The sequence below is a fragment of the Camelina sativa genome, chromosome 14, assembly GCF_030686135.1.
Source record: "Camelina sativa cultivar CO46 ecotype springtype chromosome 14, ASM3068613v1".
NCBI classification, from domain to species: Eukaryota; Viridiplantae; Streptophyta; class Magnoliopsida; order Brassicales; family Brassicaceae; genus Camelina; species Camelina sativa.
In genome coordinates, this window is record NC_141893.1 from 12,415,100 (window position 1) to 12,435,489 (window position 20,390).

The window sequence follows — 20,390 nt, forward strand, 5'->3', positions numbered from 1 at the left end:
GAGAGGAAAAAAAAGAAAGAAAAGAAGCTGATTCAATTTCAACTGTCTTAAAAACTGTGCTAAGATCGTGTTACTAGAAGAAGACTAGAACCAAACGGTTTGTCATTTGAAAACTGTTTAAAGGAGCTTTTTGGTTAGGTGAACAAAAAACGGCACTCATTGCAACTACCAAGAGATAAAACGACAAGGTGCTTGTGTGTATGGCGGAATTAAAATTGAAGCCATCCGGGTGTTCTCCAGCATTTTTGTATTTGTGTAAAATTTGCCTAATTGCTCTGTGTGCTGCCGCGTCTGTGTCGCCGAGATTCTTCTTCTTCAACCTTTGAAAAACCCTAAAAGATAAGCGCCAACTGCGGAGGCACCCCGTATTTTCTACCTTGACAATTCCGTCGGACGAATCTAGAATCCAGCAATGGCGGCTCCGGCTGCTGCGACAGCGAGGGCACAGACGCTATCTCTCCTCGCCGCTGCCAATAACCATGGCGATTTGGCTGTGAAGCTCTCGTCTCTCAGGCAGGTTAAGGAGATTTTGCTGTCATTGGAGCCGTCTTCGTCTGCTGAGATATTCCCCTATCTCGCAGAACTCCACTTATCCCGTGAAATTCTAGTTCGCAAATCCCTTATCGAGTGAGTCCCTTTGCAATTTCTACGATTCTTATCTTGTTGAATACTTCCTTCTGCTGATATTTTCCCTTGCTCTGCACACGAACTTGTAGAAGAATTTTTATGTACTTTGTTGCGTGTTTAGGGTTCTTCTGGATTTTTCCCAATCTGGAAAAGTGTTTGATATTTCCAATCGTAGCTGTTGTGTTGTAGAAATTTTGCTTACGATTTCTCTAGTCGGCATGATTGTTTTGTTTTTTGGTGCGATAGATTTGAAACTTCCTCAGCAATATTGTGGTTATTAGTCGTCCATTTCTGTTTTAGTACTTAGGCATAGTTGAATTATCGCAAGTTTGTGTTAAATAAACTAGGTTCTTAGTCTACTTTACTTTGGGGGTGTAGCTATTCATGGTGATTAATTTGTCTGACAAGGTAAGAGACTGGTTGATCGATTCTTCTGGCTGGCAGGATCATTGAAGAGGTTGGTTTGAGGATGCTGGATCATTCTTATGTTCTAGTGAATGTCTTACTAGTCTTATCAAAGGACGAGGATCCAGTTATTGCAAAGAAATCCATTTCTGCTGGCACCACTTTCTTCTGCAGCATCTTGGAGGAGATGGCAATGCAGGTCCGTACTTTTTTTTTTCTCAAGTTGGTTATGTTCTTTTATACACATATGTTGTTTTGAGATTCCTTCTTTGTCTCTTTGCAAAATCTTACGATTGTAGTCAATAACTACCAGCTAAGGTGTCTTACATACTCATAGTTGGTTATGGAATTGAACTGTTAACCCATGGAATCAGTCCTCTTATTTTCCGTTTTCAAAACTTCGGTTGTTTTTTATGTTGGTGCTACCTATTTGAAAATTTAAAGCTAGTGTCATAAGGCTTTAGGGTCATATGAAATAGTGAATAGAATAAAAGCAGGGCAAGTTTGCTAATTTCCTGTTTACGTTTTGTTGGGTTTCTGATGTCTTTCCCTTGATTTTCTACTATATTTGAAGTTTATTAGTTTAATTTTATATATTAATAAAGCTTTGAGATCTTTGTGGGTGTTCCTGTATAGTCACCACAACAATGAACATAATATTTAGCATTGATATTCCCTATTACTCTCGCTGATATATACTAATCTTAATGATCCATGCAGTTCCATCATCATGGTAACGTTGATCGTTGGTGTGGGGAACTATGGACATGGATGGTTAAGTTCAAAGATGCTGTCTTTTCCGCTGCATTGGAGGTATGCTGGCTGTTTATAGCTTCTTCTTTTTGTATGTCTGTTCCTCTCGTGAGGTTTGATCTTTGGTTGAGTATTCATTCTGCTTCTTTGTCAATTTAAGGTTTTCTAACTTAAAGTCTGTTGTTCTGTCATAATAGCCTGGCTGTGTAGGGGTGAAAATTCTTGCGCTAAAGTTTATGGAGACATTCATTTTGCTCTTTACTCCTGATGCATCTGATCCTGAGAAAGTTTCCAGCGAAGGTATTATGTTCTGATCATGCAGGTTTTTCTTAAATTCCGATCATATAGTATGAATCTGGAACCGGACAATACATGGTTTGTGCATTTCGTTACTCGCATGCCAACTTTTCCTATTCTACTACAGGATGTAGACAGATGTTCAATATTTCCTGGCTTGCTGGCGGTCACCCCATTCTGAATCCAGCAACGCTCATGTCTGAAGCAAATAGGACATTTGGCATCTTAGTAGATTTCATACAGTCAGCTAATCGTATACCGGGTGCACTGACGATATCTGTTATTAGTTGGTATGTTTCTGAATACGTCCCATCAATCTTGTGTAGTTACTTTTCTTTACATTCATCATGATGTTAGTTGTGCTTTTACCTGTTACTATTTTTGCGATCCCTCTTTTTAGCTGAAACTCTGTTAGTTCTTACCTGTTGATTTTTTCTTGCCAGTAAGTTGATATGGGTGCTTTGGTACTCATAAATATTAGCTTCTTATCGTTGTTCATAGTGTGAAGCACTCATTCTCACATATATGTTGGTGATAAACAAACTTTAGAGAATGTTTCCTCCTACACTGATATGTCCTGAATGATAGGGTGATATTAATAGTCATCTTTTGCATAAGCTTTATGTGTGCCTCATGTTTGTAAGATACACCAATAAGCAGATTATCTTCCACTTGTAAGTAGTCTGATGGTCATGATTGGCTGTCCTACTTGCACTTTCAGCGTCTTGAATCAAATTTTCTTTGTAAATATATAACATCAGTGGAATGAAATTGCTGGTTTTTATTATGTATGTCTACTAAAATTTTGGCTGAGAGAGATAAAGCATGGAGACAGGTTATACCACCGGTTCAACCCCTATGATATGGTTGCAGCTAACAGAATCATAGTCTGGGGGGAATTGTCTCAGTTGAAGCTGCATCAGTTACAGATATTGACAGTTACCTGGGGTATGTGGAGCTCCAAAATGCAAGTGATAAAGACATCTAACAATGGATAGAATGGTCAGCTCTAGTAGTTAGAAATGTTTTTGCAAGTAGTCAGCTCTTGAGGAAAAATTTATTTGGTTATGTGAACTGGATGTATATATATATACTTATGACTGCTATGTTGGGATACTAAAAATGTATACATTACAGTATAACAATTTATGCACAGTATCATTTGCCAATCAGTGTGTTCGTTTCTGAATTCTAGCCTAACATTTACTTACATAGTGTTTTTTTCCTGCTGTTTTGATGAATGTTTCTTCTCCATTTATAGTATTAGGTGGATATTTGTATGGTTGATCATGTCTTACATACATTTTGCTGCTTGATCTTCTATTATGTGTTACTCTTTAGATGGATATTGAAGTTATCTCATGGTTGTCATTTCCATTAGGTGGTATATCGCTAATCAGTTTGAACTGTCAAGGTTCCTTCTCTGTTTGAGAGAGCCCCTTCAGTTTAACTTGGGAAATCTCTGCATAGCAAACTAATTTGTCACTTTTGAAAAAATCTTTAAAAGTACTAATTACCTAGCAGATGTTTTTCTTTGTTTGAACTAATATTGCCATTTAATGTCTGAGGGGACTATTTTCGAGAAAGATCAATGTCAAATATTGAGAGGAGAGACATGGTTTAGAGTGATGGTTTTTGATTTTTCGGTTTTTTCCTAATGCTTTGTTAATGGTGCTGTCTTAAAGTAAAAAGTACGTGAAAATATATCATATTGTTGCTTTGGTAATGGTAACAAATCATCTTTTTGTATTATGCCGGTAGTTAGTCTGTAATTGCAGGAAATTTTTGAGATATGCTAGCTTCCAGACCAGATCTTGACTCCTCAAACTGTGATAATGAGATATGTTAAAATTTAGATTGAGGATAGTTTCATGCTGTTAAGGAGTTTGTTCGCTGTGTTGTATGCTGCAGAATCATGAGCAAAGTTTCTCACAAGAATGGTTGCTCAATAAAGTTATATCAAACTCTAGTATCTTTTGTGTTGGATAATTTTATACATATTAAAATCAGCGTTGTTTCATTGACGTCAGTATAGTTATTTTTGTTTTCTGAGATGTGCAGTGATTCATTAGGACATGCTTGTAAGAGGCATACTTGAATAATTTGCAATTTTCACAATCTCCTACGTAAGCACTGATATCTTATCTGACAGTATCTTATCTTTCGCAGTCTTGCGGTGGTAGCAAGGAAGAGGCCTGTCCACTACAACACTGTCCTCTCTGTTCTGCTGGATTTTCACCCAAATCTTGAGACGGTTAAGGGGTGCCATGCTGCAAGCGTTCAATATTCCATTAGAACTGCCTTTCTGGGATTTCTTAGATGCACTTTCTCACCAATAATAGAGGTAATAGAGTTCAAACTTTATTTCTTTGTTTTCTCTGAAATACATCTTAACTTTATTCATCTATCACTCCTCAACTCTACCCTGTTTTTGCTGAATAACTAACTCATCATTATTAAACATCAGTTCTTTGTATCTTTATGCTAATGAAAATGTAGTTATTTTTTGCCACCTTTCTGGTCAAATTGTCAACCTTTTGTTATCTGGTTTGTCTACTCTATGAATGTGGCATCCCTTTTTTCCGCCAGATGTGCCATTCAATTTCTTTTTAGTAAAAGTTTGTCAATGACCACAAGAATGACATGTTATTTAGTGTCATTTCATGGATTGAAGCCTCGCAATAGGCAGAATAGAGTGCAAAGAAGTGTTTGCTTGATCAAATCATATATCACAAGTATCATATGTTTTCTTTTTAATTGCTACTATTTGTTTTAAGTTAGGTTTATTTTTATTTGATTTTAGTCAAGAGACAAGCTTCTTAGAGCATTTCGAGCAATGAATGCTGCAGATGTTGCTGATCAAGTTCTCCGTCAAGTTGATAAATTGATCAGGAATAATGAGCGTGCTGCACGTGAAAATTTGTCTGGCAAGGTAAATGTTTTGTTTTCATTTTTTCTTTTCTACTCTTCTATAGCTTTACATCAGCTTTTTGATCACTTTGACCAGTAACGTCTCATGATAAACCTACTTTTCAGAATAACCAGTCGATTAATCATCAAAACTCTTGGGATATGTCAAAGAAACGAATAATGCCCCAGGGTGAAGATGATAAAATCAATGGAGAGGTCGCTCCGAAGCGCTTACGCCATAATAATAATGTGCATTTGACCCAGCAAGTTCAAACAAGTGAATCCCTACAGGCACCTGTCTCTATCAATGGCATTTCCTCTAGTAACCATTCTTCAGACAGTGAGTTGACACCAGTTGAACAGATGGTTTCAATGGTTGGTGCTTTGCTTGCTGAAGGAGACAGAGGAGCTGCATCACTTGAAATTCTCATTTCTAAGCTTCATCCAGATATGCTCGCTGATATTGTAATAACAAGCATGAAACACTTGCCTAGTACCCCTCCTACGTTGACAAGTTCACTGGCTACCTCAGCAGATATTGTGGTATCTTCTTCTATAAATACCATGTATACTCCGACTCCTCCACCAAAACTTCCTTTTGACCCAGTACTTACTTCCGATGTGCCTAGCTTGAATAGCTCGGTTGCTGACCCTAGACGCGACCCAAGAAGGGTAAAACCTCCATTTGCTTTTTGCTTATATGTTGAATGTTCTTTCTACAAGATAACTTATCCATAATTATGCAGGATCCCCGTCGCATGGATCCAAGGCGTTTAAATTCATCTTTGGGACCAACGTCGCTACCTGTAGGTGACGGTGAAGAATCAGTTCCAACACAGAACGACATCTCTACCTTACTGAGTAAGCCAGTTTCAGTTCCTGCTGCCATGGCAGGGGCTACTGGTTCAGTACATCCAACAGCAGTAGACCGTAGCCAGAACAAGTTGACAGGAAGTTCAGTAATCAGAATAATCGATCAGCCTGATTGCAGAGAGGACCCCTCAAATGAAAAATCATCCTTAGATGCTCCACTATCTCCTTGCATGTATGGTGAAGGCATTAGAGAAACAAAGTTTTTTGGTTCTGAAACAATTTGTGATTTAGATCTGGTGTCTATCCCAGATTTTGATCAACATTCTCCTTCAACATCAGTCCCAGAGTTTGATCAACATCTCCCTGCAACATCGGACAGTACTGCACCAGAAGAGAGTTATCGAGAGTTGGCACCTGTTCCATCGTATGTTGAACTTACCACAGAGCAAAGCAAAACTGTAGGAAAGTTGGCTATTGAACGACTAATCGAATCAAATAGACATGTCTTTGGGTTTGATTGTAACAAGATACGCATGGCATTGATTGCCCGATTGATTGCTAAAGTGAGTGCCTTTTTGATTTTTGTTACTTGTGATTTTGCTGTCAACTCTTGCTAGCACTTCCATCATATTTGGCTTTATCCTTGTGGAATCCTTATTTCAAGTTCTCCTTTAACTCTTTCTTTTTACAAGAGTAAATATTATCTACATTACTATTTTTCCAGATCGATGCGGGCAATGATGTTGCAACCGTACTAAGAGAGCATATTAGTGTGGATCATCAAGAATTCAAGGTACTTGTTGGCTGCAGTGTTCCTCAAACTCAGTCGTCACTCATTTATCTACGTTTTGAATTTTGAATATCTTTGCTCTATGTCAAGAGTGTCTTGGCTGTCATAAATATTGTAGCATCTTTAAAGTACGCACCCAGTGCACTGCTACAGTGCAACTATCTATTTGTCTGCAAAAACTTTCCCCTCTCCAACTCCCAGTTACCAAGAGTCTACTATGTGTCTAGGCAAACCTTTGATCTGTTTGCTTCTTTGTATCTAGGGGCACGAACTTGTTTTACATGTTCTCTACCATCTGCATTCAATGGCGATTCTGGATACAGATGAATCCTCTCCCTATGCTACTATTTATGAAAATTTTCTTATAGCAGTGGTGAGTGTTTATTCAACTTTTTCTAATTCGTGTTTCTGGATCTTTGCTTAATAAGATGCTTACTGTAGGCAAGATCATTTCTGGATGCTCTTCCTGCTTCCGACAAGTCTTTTAGTAGGCTTTTTGGAGAAGCTCCATATCTACCCGATTCAGCCATTAAGCTACTGGATGAACTCTGCTCCAATCGTCATGGGCCAGTTGGTAGAGAAATCTGTGATAGTGAGCGTGTAACCCAAGGGCTTGGTGCTGTTTGGAGCCTAATTTTAGTGCGTCCGAATGAGCGAAAAGCATGCTTAGCTATAGCATTGAACGTAAGAATCCGTAACCAAACTATATTAATTATCTTTCTTACAAATCCTGTCTCGTTGGAGTTATGTTATAGTCTCAGTGATGGAGAACATGGGAATTCTAATAATATATGTTTTGGATTTTGGTTTATTGAAGAATGTATAGAAAATTGCAGTTACATAAGCAGTGTGTTCTGATCTCTTGGACCCAGCTAATATTTTTCTACATTACGAGAATGCTGTGCTCAAAACTTTCTTGTATTGACATGTTTCATGTCCGAATTGGTCGCTTTTTATGTTCCTAACGCATGTTTTATTCTTGTTATGACAGTGTTCTATTCATTCTGAAGAAGATATTCGTGCAAAAGCCATCCGACTTGTGAGGAAACTAGTCCCGGATAACAATATGGTTTTTATTTACTGCTGGTACAGTGATTATAACTGATGTTTCTCAAATGCATGCACAGGTTACAAACAAACTATATCACCTAGCATACATAGCAGAGCATGTTGAGCAATTTGCAACAGATATGTTGCTGACTGCTGTGAACTCTGAGACAGATCTCTCACAGTCTGGATCAATTGCAGAAGGAATTAAAACAGAGGTAATAGCCAATAAGAGTTCTCTTGAGTATATATATACAGGATTATTAGTCTATAGAATTTATTAGATGTCAGTTACTTTTTGTGCCTGTTCTCGTAAGCCTCTAAATTTTCCCTTGTGAGGGTTACCTAGTTGATGCAATGGGAACGCTTTAGTTTGTAACCTTGACTTTGTGGATTGATTAGCTGACACTTATTTTCAGACAAGTGGCTCTCTATTGTCTGGAAGCTCCGACATTTACTCTCAACAGGATCTACAAACTTCTCGTGATGTTTCAGTTTTATCAACTTCCGAAGTTCAGAGACTGATTTCCCTGTTCTTCGCTTTATGTAAAAAGGTCTGCGTAGTCTTTGGAGTTGCTCCTAATGCACATAAGTATTCTCTATCATTTAATAATATTCCTGTAGATCTGATGAATGCTATTTTTTTTTTCCAGAAACCTAGTCTCCTTCGACTTGTCTTTGAAGTTTATGGAAGAGCTCCAAAAATAGTAAACCAGGTGAGTTTGTCACTTCCTTATAAACCCTCACGCCATTTATGTGCATCACATGTAGCATAAATTGGATAGGATGATACGTATAAACACCAGATCTATTTTTGTTGGGGCAATGTATAGCATTACTTATATGCATCACGTGTGTTCTCCGGTTTGAACGGGAGTAAATGATAGTCACAAACATCAAAATGATTTATTTTGGTGACTTTCTAAAATGGTTCAGGCTTTTCATCGACATATACCTATTCTGATACGAGAATTAGGTTCGTCTTATACGGAACTACTCCAAATAATATCCGACCCTCCTAAGGGAAGTGAAAATTTATTGACATTGGTAAGTGGCTTCTGTGTTTCCTTGTAGTAAACCCATGTTGGCCTCAAAAGTAAATTCTAATGAACCACGCTCTGTTATATTTATGTCAAGGTGTTGCAAATATTGACACAAGAATTGGCACCTTCTTCGGATTTGATTGCTACTGTAAAGCTTCTATATCAAACAAAGCTAAAGGTTTGATTTGCTATGAAGAGCTCGCTCTTATATTTTTCTTGTGTGTATATATTATGAAAATCAAGTTCACAAAGCCTAACAGAAAAATTGTTTTGCAGGATGTTTCAATTCTTATCCCATTGCTTTCTTCACTCACTAAAGATGAGGTTATTACTACTTTCTTTCCATAGATTCTGCTCTTTCTACTGTACTTTTACCCTGAAGGAAGATGAACTTTTACCCTGAAGGAAGATGACGAGGCTTGTTATTATTATTGTATTTCTTGTTCCCTTGTTATTCTGCCTATCTGAATGTGGAAAAAAATAAGAAGTAGTAAACATGGAAGACTTCTGAAAATTTTGTGGTCGTTACTGGTGGATGCGAAAGAAGTTCTGTTATTACTCATCAATGGTAGAAGTTTCTTATCTTATGACGGATATTCTTTTTTAATGTCACAGGTTTTGCCCATCTTTCCTCCCCTTCTTAATCTTCCGCCAGAAAAGTTTCAACTTGCACTTGCCCATATATTACAGGTATATGCATATTCTCACGTTCGATCCTTTATTTGCTATCTTATTGCTTATGCTATGCATAGAGGGATTTTACCTAGCAATCTTTGATGAGATGAGATACCGGTTTGTCCAGTAACAAAACAGGAACCGGTGTGCATGTCATTAGCATACTATACATCAGTAGCGTTTCTGAACTTGTCTAATCCTATTTGTTATATCTGTGATAGGGTTCTGCTCACACAGGCCCTGCACTAACACCTGCCGAGGTACTGATTGCTATCCATGATATTGTTCCAGAGAAGGGTGGGCCACCACTGAAAAAGGTATTTCCTATTTTTCTATCTGGTTTGAAAGTTCTTCTGTAGGGATTGTTGTCTGCACTTGTTTCCTCGAAATCAGTTGTGGTACTAGACCTACATTGTTGTTTATGGCCACGTCAGCATAACTTACGTAGAGGCAATTATCATAAATCGTAGATTCAACAGACACGAGGTCATCGGGAAATTAGTTGGAAATAGTTGGGTTGGGAGAGTTGGTTCTATCAAATAATCCGTTGGTTTAGGTGTGTACGTCTATTACAGGATTATTAAAGATTTCAACCAGCTTTCTTCTTACCTCAGTTAGTCAATCCTCGTTCTTAACAAATCCAAAGAATTTTGGTACGTGAAGACTGAAGAATCACCGCTATGTCATATCAAATTCCTTTTTAATTCCTGCTAAAAAATACGTTTAGGCCAGTATCCTCTGTCCATGCAAGCTATTTATGCGAAGATCAATGATTCATCTCATTTGATACGCTGCTTTAGGAAGGTAGAAAACTAGGGACAATCAGCAACTGGCTACTTAGATGGTCTTACTTGCTATAGACCAGATTAATCTGTTCTGTCATGGACGACCCTTTGTGCTAGCTGTTCTATTTATTTTTTTCTATTTTTAGCACAGTCGCATTTGACTATGTGGTTGTTTTTTTCAGATAACAGATGCATGTTCAGCTTGCTTTGAACAACGCACTGTTTTCACGCAGCAAGTCTTAGCGAAGGCCCTCGGTCAGATGGTATGTCAAATATCATGGAAAAGAACTATGGATTTAGTTAGATATTGAATCTGTGATACTTTTTGTTTTCAGGTTGATCGAACACCTCTGCCTTTACTCTTCATGAGAACGGTTATTCAGGCAATCGATGCTTTTCCTACACTGGTAAGTGTCCTACCTTAATAGTTCTGAACTCGGTGACATAAAGATCCAAAAACTCTTATTACAATTGAACCAAAGTAACTTAAATGGAGCCTCATGTATAAGGTTGCATTAAATTACTTTTAGAAGTTTGTAGAAATTCTAAGACCTGGCTGTATCTGACAGTTCTGATTGAAACCAAGCTATCGAGAATAATTTTGATGTATTATTCTGATAAACTTGGATGATCTTTTATATACCGACTCCAATAAAATCAAAATGTAAACCCAGAAATCCAAGCTTACATATTGAATTGAAATTACAATACATTGCGGTATAGTGCAGTTGTGTGAGCTGATAGAAGGCATACTTGTAAACCGTATCCCAAGTTATTAGCCAATCGAAAGGGCACAATGATTTTGTTTGTAGTCTAAGCTATTTTAAAAGATTGTTTAGTTGAGAAGTGACAGGAAAGTACAACTAGTAAACGTTTCTCTAAAGTATTTGGTTTCAGCTATTGATCAAACTCTCTTTTTGTCAGAAGTAAAGAAATTTCTTGATTATTTTTTTTTGTCCAGGTTGATTTTGTCATGGAAATTCTTTCCAAGTTGGTGAGGAAGCAGGTGAGTGAAAAGGATCAGCTTTGAGATTTATTTTCCGTCCTCTGTGGTTATGACTGAATGTCTCCGTGTCTTTTGGATGCAGATCTGGAGACTGCCAAAATTGTGGCCTGGCTTCTTGAAATGTGTGTCTCAGACAAAGCCACATTCTTTCCCAGTTTTGTTGGAGGTATAAGTAACGTTGTAGTACAATATACGAGTTTAGTGTATTAACAGACAATCCAAATAACTCTTTTGGTATCGTTTTGCAGTTACCAGTGCCTCAACTTGAAAGCATCATGAAGAAGTTTCCTGATCTAAGACCTTCTCTCACTGCTTATGCGAATCAGCCAAATATCAGAGCTTCTCTGCCAAAGTAGGTCTTTAACTCAAACAGACACTCTGTTCTCCAGTATCTTAAGTACAAAAATGTCAGATACTGAATCGTGATGCATGTTTTAGCAGTTCAGCTCTTTCAGTTCTTGGGCTTGACAATGGGCAAGATTCGCGTTCTCAAATGCACCCTTCAGATGCAACATCGTCTATTCAAGGGACAGCCTTAACGTGACTCTGGAAGATTATCGACAAGTTGAAGTGTCTGATGGAGACGAAGCAGAGATTGAATCTTGCGTCAATGGTGCGAGACTGGCTACCACGGATATACCTGACTACTAACTACATGTGTTTGCGATTAGTAGCAAGACCAGTATGGTAGCCCAACGTGTGTGGTCGGTCATTCATATTTTCTTATTTGCTGCCCTTTTTTCGTGTATATTATAAAACTTCACCATGGCCGTGAGAAGGGGTTCACAAATCACATGTAATGGGTGTACAATCGCATCAACGTTGTTCTTTCCTCTAAAGAGAACATCAGAGTTGAAAGAGTTAAGGATTATATCAAATAGACGAAATATCAATAATTCATTTAACTTCATATTGTTTCGTCTTGCTAATCAAAATACAACAATATATCATATATTATATTTAAAAAATAAAACAAAGTTAAAATAATAGGATAAAACGAATTAAAAAAAAAAATCTGTAAATTTTTTGTTAAAGAACTTATGTTGGTTTTGAGTTTATAAAGGAGTATTAGAGTTTAAATTTTTTAATTAAAAAATTATATATTAGTTTGAATTTATAAAAGAATGGTTAGAGTTTACTTTTCATAATTGAACGAAATTATATATTGGTTTCTGTTTACAAAAGAATGATTAGGATTTAGATTTTACAACTAAACAAAATTATATATCGGTTTTGATTTACAAAAAAAAGTAGTTAGGTTTTAGAGTTTATATTTTACAATTAAATTAAAAAAATTGTCGTTTTGAGTTTATAAAAGAATGATTAGGGTTTAGGGTTTATATTTTATAATTAAACTAGATTTTAACCCGCGAACAATATTTTTATAATAAAAAAAAAAAAATTTTAAATTGTATTTGTTTGTAAATTTTATTTTTTTCTGCTTAGTGTTTAATATTGTATAATTATATTTTGATTTTTAATTTTAAAATTTGACCAGCTGTATACCGCAGAAACGACATGACAATTATTTAGTTTTATTTATAATAATGTTACATTTTTACGGTATCGAGTTTTTTTATGGTTATAAACATTTAAATTTTTAGTACTATTTAGATTTAACCCGTGAAAGAATTATTCTTACATTATTACATTTGTAAATTTTTATTGTTTTAAATTTTAACTCGTAAGTTTAATGGTTTTTAGATTTAACTTGTGCAATAATTATATCTGTAAAATTTATTATGTAGTATACTGCAGATTAAATTATTTTATATAACTAAATGGAAAAATATTCCATTGTGCATGTACATTGTACACATAGATAATGTTGTTTATCGTGATTGATTTTGTAAGATTTAAAAGATTTTGCCAAATATTAGTTTCAGAAAATAACTTAACTATTTTGAAAATATTAGTGAAAAAAAAACAAATGACAGGGGAATCTCCAACCATGGGGGCTGCCAATCTACGACGTAGTCTTTCTCCTTCACATACCAAGGTTGAAACACTAGTTTGGGCGATCAGGTGTATGATTGGAGTGGATAATCAAGATGTTGTTTTCCTTACATACTACTCCAATTTGGTGAAGATGGTGTCTTCGCCTTCCGAATGGCCAGCTTTCAAGCCTTATCTGGACGCGATTCAACTTGAAAAGGAGGAGTTTACTTCTTTTGCTCTGGTGTTAATTCCACGTACTCATAATGGTACTGCAAACAGATTTGCCCGACGTGTTCGGTCCGAACCGCGTTTGATTACCTATGTAAACAATGTTCCTTCGCATTTGCTTATTTGAGCCAATCTAGTTGTTGTTGTCAAAAAAAAAAAATACAAACAATCTGAATTGTATGGAAAGTCTATTAACAAAAAGGCTATAAAGAATTATCTTCTCAAAACTACATTATTTTCTTTAATTAATATAACTTTTTGTTGTTAAATAGGACAATCTGGCTAAAAACCACTTGTTATCGTGAGGCTACCATAATAGGAGTCAAATTTTTTGAATTGAGTATTATAGGAAGATATGGCATTAAAACTAAATTATAGGAAACAATTTAGATTTTTATAGAGTTTTTTCAAAATAATTAGATTCTCTAAAATGATTATATTCATAAACACGTTATCATTTTGCTTTAATTTCTGGATTTTAGCTATCACATTAACTATCTTTTTTTATATATCGTATAATTTGGAAACTAAGAAATTATAACCATAAAAGATTTTAAGTGTAGTTACCGATTATTTTTTAATTAGAGATGGTTCTTATTTTCAACAAATTGAAATGTATTTTTAATATAGATACATAATTATAGTTATTATAAAAATGAATATAATTTGCATGAATTAAAAAAATATAAAAAAGTATGAAAACTAAGACTTCTCTATTTTTGTTTTGATTCACCTTGTTCATATTTATGAACATATATTTTATACAAACCAAACTATTTTTGAAACTAAAAGCATTAAACAGAAAATAAACGATAATTTTTTTTTGATAAAGTAAAATAAAAAGTAATGACTTAGCTGTATAAGAAAACCTTAGATTTGAGAACTGAAATAAAAACCATGACAAACAAAAAAGAATAACTATATTCTAAATTTCAAGTATATGATATTACAAAATATTGATAGTGCTCTTTAACCAAAAAAAAAAGTATAATAACCACTCTATTGTTTCTCCATCATCATTTGGGTTTAGGTGTATAGTATTTATCAATGTTCAAGACAGCGCTAGACGGTAACTGGGCGGTGACCCAACGCCTAGCGCCTAGAACGCTTAATCGGGGCCTAGATAATTTTAAGCGGTTTAGGCGTTTTCACATAGAACATTATATATGTGATATTATAGATAAAAATATATGTTAGATAAATAAAAGTAATAAATCATAAACAAAAATTAGATTTTTTTTAATTGATAGCAACAACATATAAAAGTTTTATAATTATGTATATGAATATATAGCTTTAAATTTTAAATATAATAGTTAAAAATTAGAAAAATATATTAAATCGAAACTTATGCAATTTTAGGCGGTTTAGGCGGTCGTCTAGACGTCGGTTGAGCGCCTAGCGCCTAGGCGACCGGCTAGACTGCTTTTTCGAACACTGATATTCATAGGGTAAAAATTAGGTTGAGGAAACAAACCTTTCTAGGCAAAAAAAAAATCTGATTTAGTTACTAATTAGGGAGTAAATCCTTGTAATATGTTTTTTAAGGATTATGGTAGGGATATGATATCTTTTGGTATCTATATTTGTTTCTTTAATTTAATTGTTAACATATATTATAGAGGGAAAATAATATGAAATCAATGTTTTGAGATTGAATACCTCGACTAGTTTTTTAGCAATTAATCGTTTATTTATTAGAAAGATTTTGTTTGGAAAGTTTGTTTTAAAAAATCGGATCTTAATATTATTTAAAATTAATTACCAAGTTAATATTTAGTATTTAATGTCAATGACATGCCTGTAAATAGTTATGAACTTCAAGATTTATTTCATAAATGTCTCAAAAAATGTATAGATATATATAATTATATGTCGGTTTGAATTTATAAAATAGTGATTAGGATTTATGGTTTAGATTTTACAATTAAACAAAATTGTATTTCAGTTTAGGTTTATAAAATAATAGTTATAGTTCAAATTACATAATTAAACCAAATTATATGTCGGTTTCTTTTTATGAAAAATAATTAAAATTTAAATGTTATAATTAAAAACTGTAATATAATGTTAAAATTAATAATTTTAAAATTGATTTATCTATAGAATATGTTTTCTTAATTTAGAATTTGTTTCCTTACTTAAAAGGAGTGAATAGAGAGAGGTGAACCCTATAATATCCTTCGAAAATTTCTCATTTTCAGACACCCAATGTCGACCTGTGTAAATAAGCCTCCTAACTTATAATCAAAGATACCTTTTTCCTGGAAAATTCAAAATCTTTCGTGTGTGAGTGTGACTGAGTTCTATGGAAAATATAGTTTTCAAGTGGTTTTTACATACGTTTTTGTAGGTAATATAACACACGTTTCAGAGCAAATAAGACAATTCTCTCGTTCTTTTTCTTCTTGTTCTTAGCAAGTGATGATCAGTATCGACTTGATTTTTAGGAGGTGAATTTCTTTCTTTCATCACAAAAAAAAAGGAAACAAGAAGACTTGGTTAGCCGCGGGCGAATACAAATGCCATGAAATCAGCAATGTCAGAAGGTAATACAATTCCATCTCATACTAAAACACCAAGGCCTTCAATTTAATTCCAACCAAATCTTGGATTCAAGGGAGGCTCACACGATTCCAGCAACGTTGATCTAAAATGTGTGCGCCTCTTCATTATCCTACACTTTCCTCGCTTGTCTTTTTCCATTCTTCACATGCTTTTTTGAGATATATTCAGCAATGAGCACAGCACATGGGTTAAGTAGAAACCTGCAAGGCAGAGGGGTTAGTCAGAGGCTTCTTTTGCGAACAAACAAGAAGTGCACTGCATTGCATCCATCAATATGTAGAGAATCCGAATTTTGACATCAGATCAACTAGCTAGCTTCACCCTTTCCAAATCCAAACAAACACTGAAATTTTCACGGTCTTGAGTCCACATTTTGCTTTCAAAGTTCAGAACCCTATAAATCTTACCAGTCAAAACTATCTTCAAACTATTTCATAGTTATGAGAGCTTGGAGATTCTTCTGGATCGCCCACCCTTGTGGATAAGGGACATCCCGGGCATCCAAGTGAAGATGCCAATTCAATATCCTCGAGCAAGCTGGTGGAACACCTTCCATCTCGCTTTCGTCAGCCACCACCTGCTCTATAAATGTCGTCTCCTGCTTGGAAACACTTGATGTCATGAATAAGAATAGGGTTTACTGCGCACCAGAGAAATCTACAGATATGAAAAAACTCAAACTCATACTTGGAAACCCTCCTTCACTGTGTCTAGTTGGCGAGTTGGATGTGTAAATGGGCGTCGCCACCTTTTAGGGTCCCAGAGTATTGTGCTGTTAAAAGCAAATCCCGACATATCAACATGGAACCTCCGTAATCTTTTGCTCTTTTCATTGGTGTGCCATCCAATCACTTGACTTCCATTGCATACTGGACCCTCAAGGATGGCCTTGTTTTTGCTTGGTGCGAGCATCGCAACAGGCCAAGTTCCAAATCGACTACACAAATAAAACAGATAAAGTTTTAACAATTCAAAATAGAACACAAATACTTCAGAAGAAGATTAGGTCTATATATCGAGCCACACCCATTTACACTCAATGAGTGCTCAGAAAACAAAGGCAAGGTACACAAAAAATGTAAAAACAAAATCATTTCTAATAACAAGAAATGAAGTATTCTCTCAACACACAAGAATGAGCACATGGTAGAGCAAGCAGCAAAGCAAATACGAAAGGATAGAGGCAGGCAGACAAAAACAAAAATATCAGATTCTGTGCAGGAAACTCAATTTTTGATTAGTTTCAACATCAGAGTATAACGAATATATGCTTCTGGAATGTTTATATTGGGTTTCCAACAACACTAGAGTCGCTGAGACAACACGAAAACTCAAAAAGGCCAAAAAGATGCCAATAAAATAGTCAAGAGGGTATAAGCGTTGCTCAACTAACAACTCAAAATGGAAACGCAGTCTCTATAACAGTTCTGTTCCTCACAAATTACCATCAACAAACACAAGCAAAAGTAATGAGCAGCCTTTTTATGAGTCACCTGATTTGTCTTAAGCTTTGAAAGAGCTCAAGCGAGTAGATATTATCATCATCAGCAAAGTAGACAATTCCATCAAGCTTATGCAACTCAATATGTTCCAATGCAGTGTTTCTCTGATGAACTCCTCTATCCTTAATACTCGTCATGTTCCTCTTGCAAACCAAGTGCCTGTACATCACTCCAGTCTTCCTCAGAATCTCAGAGGTTTCAAACGACGCAGCGTTCCCCTCCACCACTATCCACAGAACAGGCGAATCAACTAGTCTCAGCGTTTGAGCAATCCTGTTCAAGTAATACGCCTGCATCGCTCGATTATACGTTGGCGTGACCACAATAATAAGCTTCCTCGGCACAAAACTGATCTCCTTGTTCCCAGTTTCAGTCTCCGCCACAAAACTCACCGCGTCTACAGCTACCTCTTCCCGTTTCTTGTTATTGTTGTTTTCCAACCTCTCTTCAACGTAAGGCTGTTTGATCTCAAAAGAGAACCGATCGGAACCGTTCACATCTTCCATTTTACCGAAAGGTGTCAAACCTAAAACAAATCCAAGAAGAAAGAAGACGAGAAACTGGTAGAACGGTCGCCTCCACGGACCTCTTCTCGAGATTTTAGGATCAGAGGTTACTCCGAGGAGTTTGGTGAGATACGAAAGAAACTGAGAGGAATTGTGTTTACTGCTGCTACCACCAATTGTGAAACCCTTGTGCGCACCTCCATTCTCGTGTGCGCGATCGTGATACATCGGCGAGAGAGTTCGCCGGATGGAAGCCATCAGAGAGAATTTTCACTCTGACTCCGCCGCCCTATTTTCACAACTCCCAAAATCAAACATTCAAAAGAGCAATTTCGGAGAGATCCGCCACCAAAATTCGCAGGAGGATGATAAAGCAACTTCAATCCGAAGTCGGGATTAGTAAGTAAGGTCGTTGGTTTGTTGACTCCAAGTCGCCGATCTGAAAACACGATTTGGAATGGATCCGTCACCGCCGAGATCTGAAGGAGAAAGTTGCGGAGAGAGCTAACACTGTTGTTTGTTTTTATTTTTATTTTATTTAATTATTTGTTAAAAGTTAAAACCAGAAACAAAATACTCTGTGAGCTAGACGAGTTCGTGGGACACGTGGCGAGACTATGGCTCGGAGAGGGTCGGACACTCTGGCAAATATAATGATTACGTTTATGTTTCGAGGAAACAATAATTATAACACTAAATTCAAAGATTATGAATCTATGGATAAAAAGTAGATTAATATAATATAATATATCCGAATCCATCCTAAAAAAAATATATCCTGATAAACGGACACAGATACGAATAGTAAAAGACTGTACTCGATGGAGGATGTTGATCTGCTTATAGGAAAGCTATCACAAGGAAGGTATGCGGAGCTATTTGAGTTGGACTTCGGCATACTAAACAAACCATTCACGGCTTTGGAGATAGAGGAGTCAATCCGGAGCATGGGAAAGTTCAAGGCACCTGGACCTAATGGCTTTCAACCTGTTTTTTATCAGGAGTGTTGGGATGTTGTGGGAAGTTCAGTTTCCCAATTTGTGCTCAGGTTTTTCGAATCAGGGGAACTACCGGCGGACCTGAATGATGCACTATTGGTACTTGTTGGGAAGGTTGCCAAGCCAGAAAGGGTAACACAGTTCAGGCCTATAAGTCTATGTAATGTGCTGTTTAAATGCATCACAAAGGCGATTGTGATGCGGTTAAAACGAGTCATATCTCTCTTGATTGGGCCAGCTCAATCAAGCTTTATCCCGGGAAGACTAAGTACAGATAATATAGTGATTGTACAAGAAGCGGTGCACTCAATGAGGCGTAATAAAGGAAGGAAGGGATGGATGCTACTTAAGCTAGATCTTGAAAAAGCTTATGATAGAATCAGATGGAATTTTTTGGAGGATACACTGAGAGCAGCATGTCTTCCAGAGAAGTGGGTTGGTTGGATCATGCAGTGCATTACAGGTCCTTCGATGAATCTACTTTGGAATGGGGAACAAACGGAAGCTTTCAAACCAGACAGAGGATCCGACAGGGGGATCCCTTGTCTCCATATTTGTTTGTTCTATGTATGGAGAGGTTGTGTCATTTAATCGACAGATCAGTGGGGATTAAAGAATGGAAACCGGTGTGTATTTCCAGAGGTGGACCGCTCCTATCACATGTATTATTTGCGGATGACTTAATCTTGTTCGCGGAAGCCTCAGTGAGCCAAATCAGAGTGATACGAGGTGTACTTGAAAGATTTTGTGCGGCTTCGGGTCAAAAGGTTAGTCTCGAGAAATCAAAGATCTTTTTCTCTGAGAATGTGAGTCGGGAGCATCGACAGCAGATCAGTTCAGAGAGTGGAATACAGTTGACATGTGACCTGGGGAAGTATTTGGGGATGCCGATTCTTCACAAGAGAATTAATAAGAATACATTTGGTGAAGTCTTGGAAAGAGCAAATTCTAGGTTAGCTGGCTGGAAAGGCCGCATCATGAGCTTGGCTGGCCGAATTACTCTAACTAAAGCTGTTCTCTCGTCCCTCCCGGTCCATACAATGAGTACCATCTTGCTTCCCAAGTCTACTTTGAGCGCCCTGGACAAAATCTCAAGAAATTTTATTTGGCATAGCACGGTAGAAAAGGGAAAACAACATCTAGTATCCTGGAAACGGTTATGTTTACCAAAAGGGGAAGGAGGGCTAGGTATTCGGGCTGCGGAACCCATGAATAAGGCGCTGGTTGCGAAAATTGGATGGAGGGTTCTCTTTGACGTATCGAGTCTCTGGGCCCGGGTTGTGAGAAGTAAATACAAGATCGGTGATGCGTCTTGGTTTATAGCAAAAAGCAGTTGGTCATCAACCTGGAGAAGTGTCAGGGTAGGCTTAAGAGAAGTGGTGATCCCGGGTCTTGGTTGGGTAATTGGGGATGGAACTATGATCAAATTCTGGAAGGATAAATGGATGGGGGATTTCTCCTTGTATGATAGGCGGATAGGAGATCTTCCAGTTGAACTC

At 36.6% G+C, this 20,390-nt stretch overlaps 3 protein-coding genes across 6 annotated transcripts; 2 read left to right on the forward strand and 1 right to left on the reverse strand.

The window, feature by feature from the left end:
* Positions 1-217: 217 nt before the first annotated feature.
* Positions 218-12,061, forward strand: LOC104743561 (uncharacterized). Of its 4 annotated transcripts, none has more exons than XM_087483422.1 (27): positions 218-627; positions 1,072-1,231; positions 1,753-1,845; positions 1,983-2,085; positions 2,210-2,372; positions 4,252-4,426; positions 4,886-5,014; positions 5,119-5,664; positions 5,739-6,368; positions 6,530-6,598; positions 6,858-6,968; positions 7,037-7,279; positions 7,587-7,634; positions 7,723-7,860; positions 8,062-8,196; positions 8,296-8,358; positions 8,579-8,689; positions 8,780-8,863; positions 8,962-9,009; positions 9,301-9,375; positions 9,582-9,677; positions 10,328-10,408; positions 10,481-10,552; positions 11,107-11,151; positions 11,234-11,317; positions 11,400-11,503; positions 11,590-12,061. In XM_087483422.1, exons 1-27 carry the CDS (start codon positions 413-415, stop codon positions 11,693-11,695), a joined length of 3,927 nt encoding a protein of 1,308 aa, XP_087339548.1. In that variant the 5' UTR covers positions 218-412; the 3' UTR covers positions 11,696-12,061. The 4 variants fall into 4 exon arrangements, with proteins under 4 accessions (XP_087339548.1, XP_087339549.1, XP_087339550.1 ...); XM_087483423.1 differs by having other exon boundaries at positions 238-627; positions 11,593-12,061; XM_087483424.1 differs by having other exon boundaries at positions 242-627; positions 1,036-1,231.
* Positions 12,062-13,081: 1,020 nt separating this feature from the next.
* Positions 13,082-13,444, forward strand: LOC147928109 (uncharacterized). The gene has a single exon (XM_087486019.1). It carries the CDS (start codon positions 13,082-13,084, stop codon positions 13,442-13,444), a length of 363 nt encoding a protein of 120 aa, XP_087342145.1.
* Positions 13,445-15,760: 2,316 nt separating this feature from the next.
* LOC104741366 (putative beta-1,4-xylosyltransferase IRX9H) lies at positions 15,761-18,558 on the reverse strand. Its single transcript, XM_010462214.3, has 4 exons — positions 17,379-18,558; positions 16,573-16,822; positions 16,293-16,483; positions 15,761-16,085 (listed from the first exon to the last, which is right to left on the reverse strand). The coding sequence occupies exons 1-3, from the start codon at positions 18,149-18,151 to the stop codon at positions 16,313-16,315; spliced, it is 1,194 nt and encodes a 397-aa protein (XP_010460516.1). The 5' UTR covers positions 18,152-18,558; the 3' UTR covers positions 15,761-16,085; positions 16,293-16,312.
* Positions 18,559-20,390: the final 1,832 nt, after the last annotated feature.

What these genes read in the sequence shown, in the direction of transcription:
- LOC104743561 (XM_087483422.1), top strand. Translation starts at nt 413, where the DNA reads ATGGCGGCTCCGGCTGCTGCGACAGCGAGGGCACAGACGCTATCTCTC. An exon ending in TCTTTTCCGCTGCATTGGAG is followed by an intron (nt 1,846 to 1,982) that starts GTATGCTGGCTG and finishes CTGTCATAATAG; the next exon opens with CCTGGCTGTGTAGGGGTGAA. An exon ending in CACTTGCCCATATATTACAG is followed by an intron (nt 9,376 to 9,581) that starts GTATATGCATAT and finishes TATCTGTGATAG; the next exon opens with GGTTCTGCTCACACAGGCCC.
- LOC147928109 (XM_087486019.1), top strand. Translation starts at nt 13,082, where the DNA reads ATGACAGGGGAATCTCCAACCATGGGGGCTGCCAATCTACGACGTAGT.
- LOC104741366 (XM_010462214.3), bottom strand. Translation starts at nt 18,151, where the DNA reads ATGGCTTCCATCCGGCGAACTCTCTCGCCGATGTATCACGATCGCGCA. An exon ending in CAAAGCTTAAGACAAATCAG is followed by an intron (nt 16,823 to 17,378) that starts GTGACTCATAAA and finishes TTATTTGTGTAG; the next exon opens with TCGATTTGGAACTTGGCCTG. An exon ending in CAGTGAAGGAGGGTTTCCAA is followed by an intron (nt 16,484 to 16,572) that starts GTATGAGTTTGA and finishes GTTTCCAAGCAG; the next exon opens with GAGACGACATTTATAGAGCA.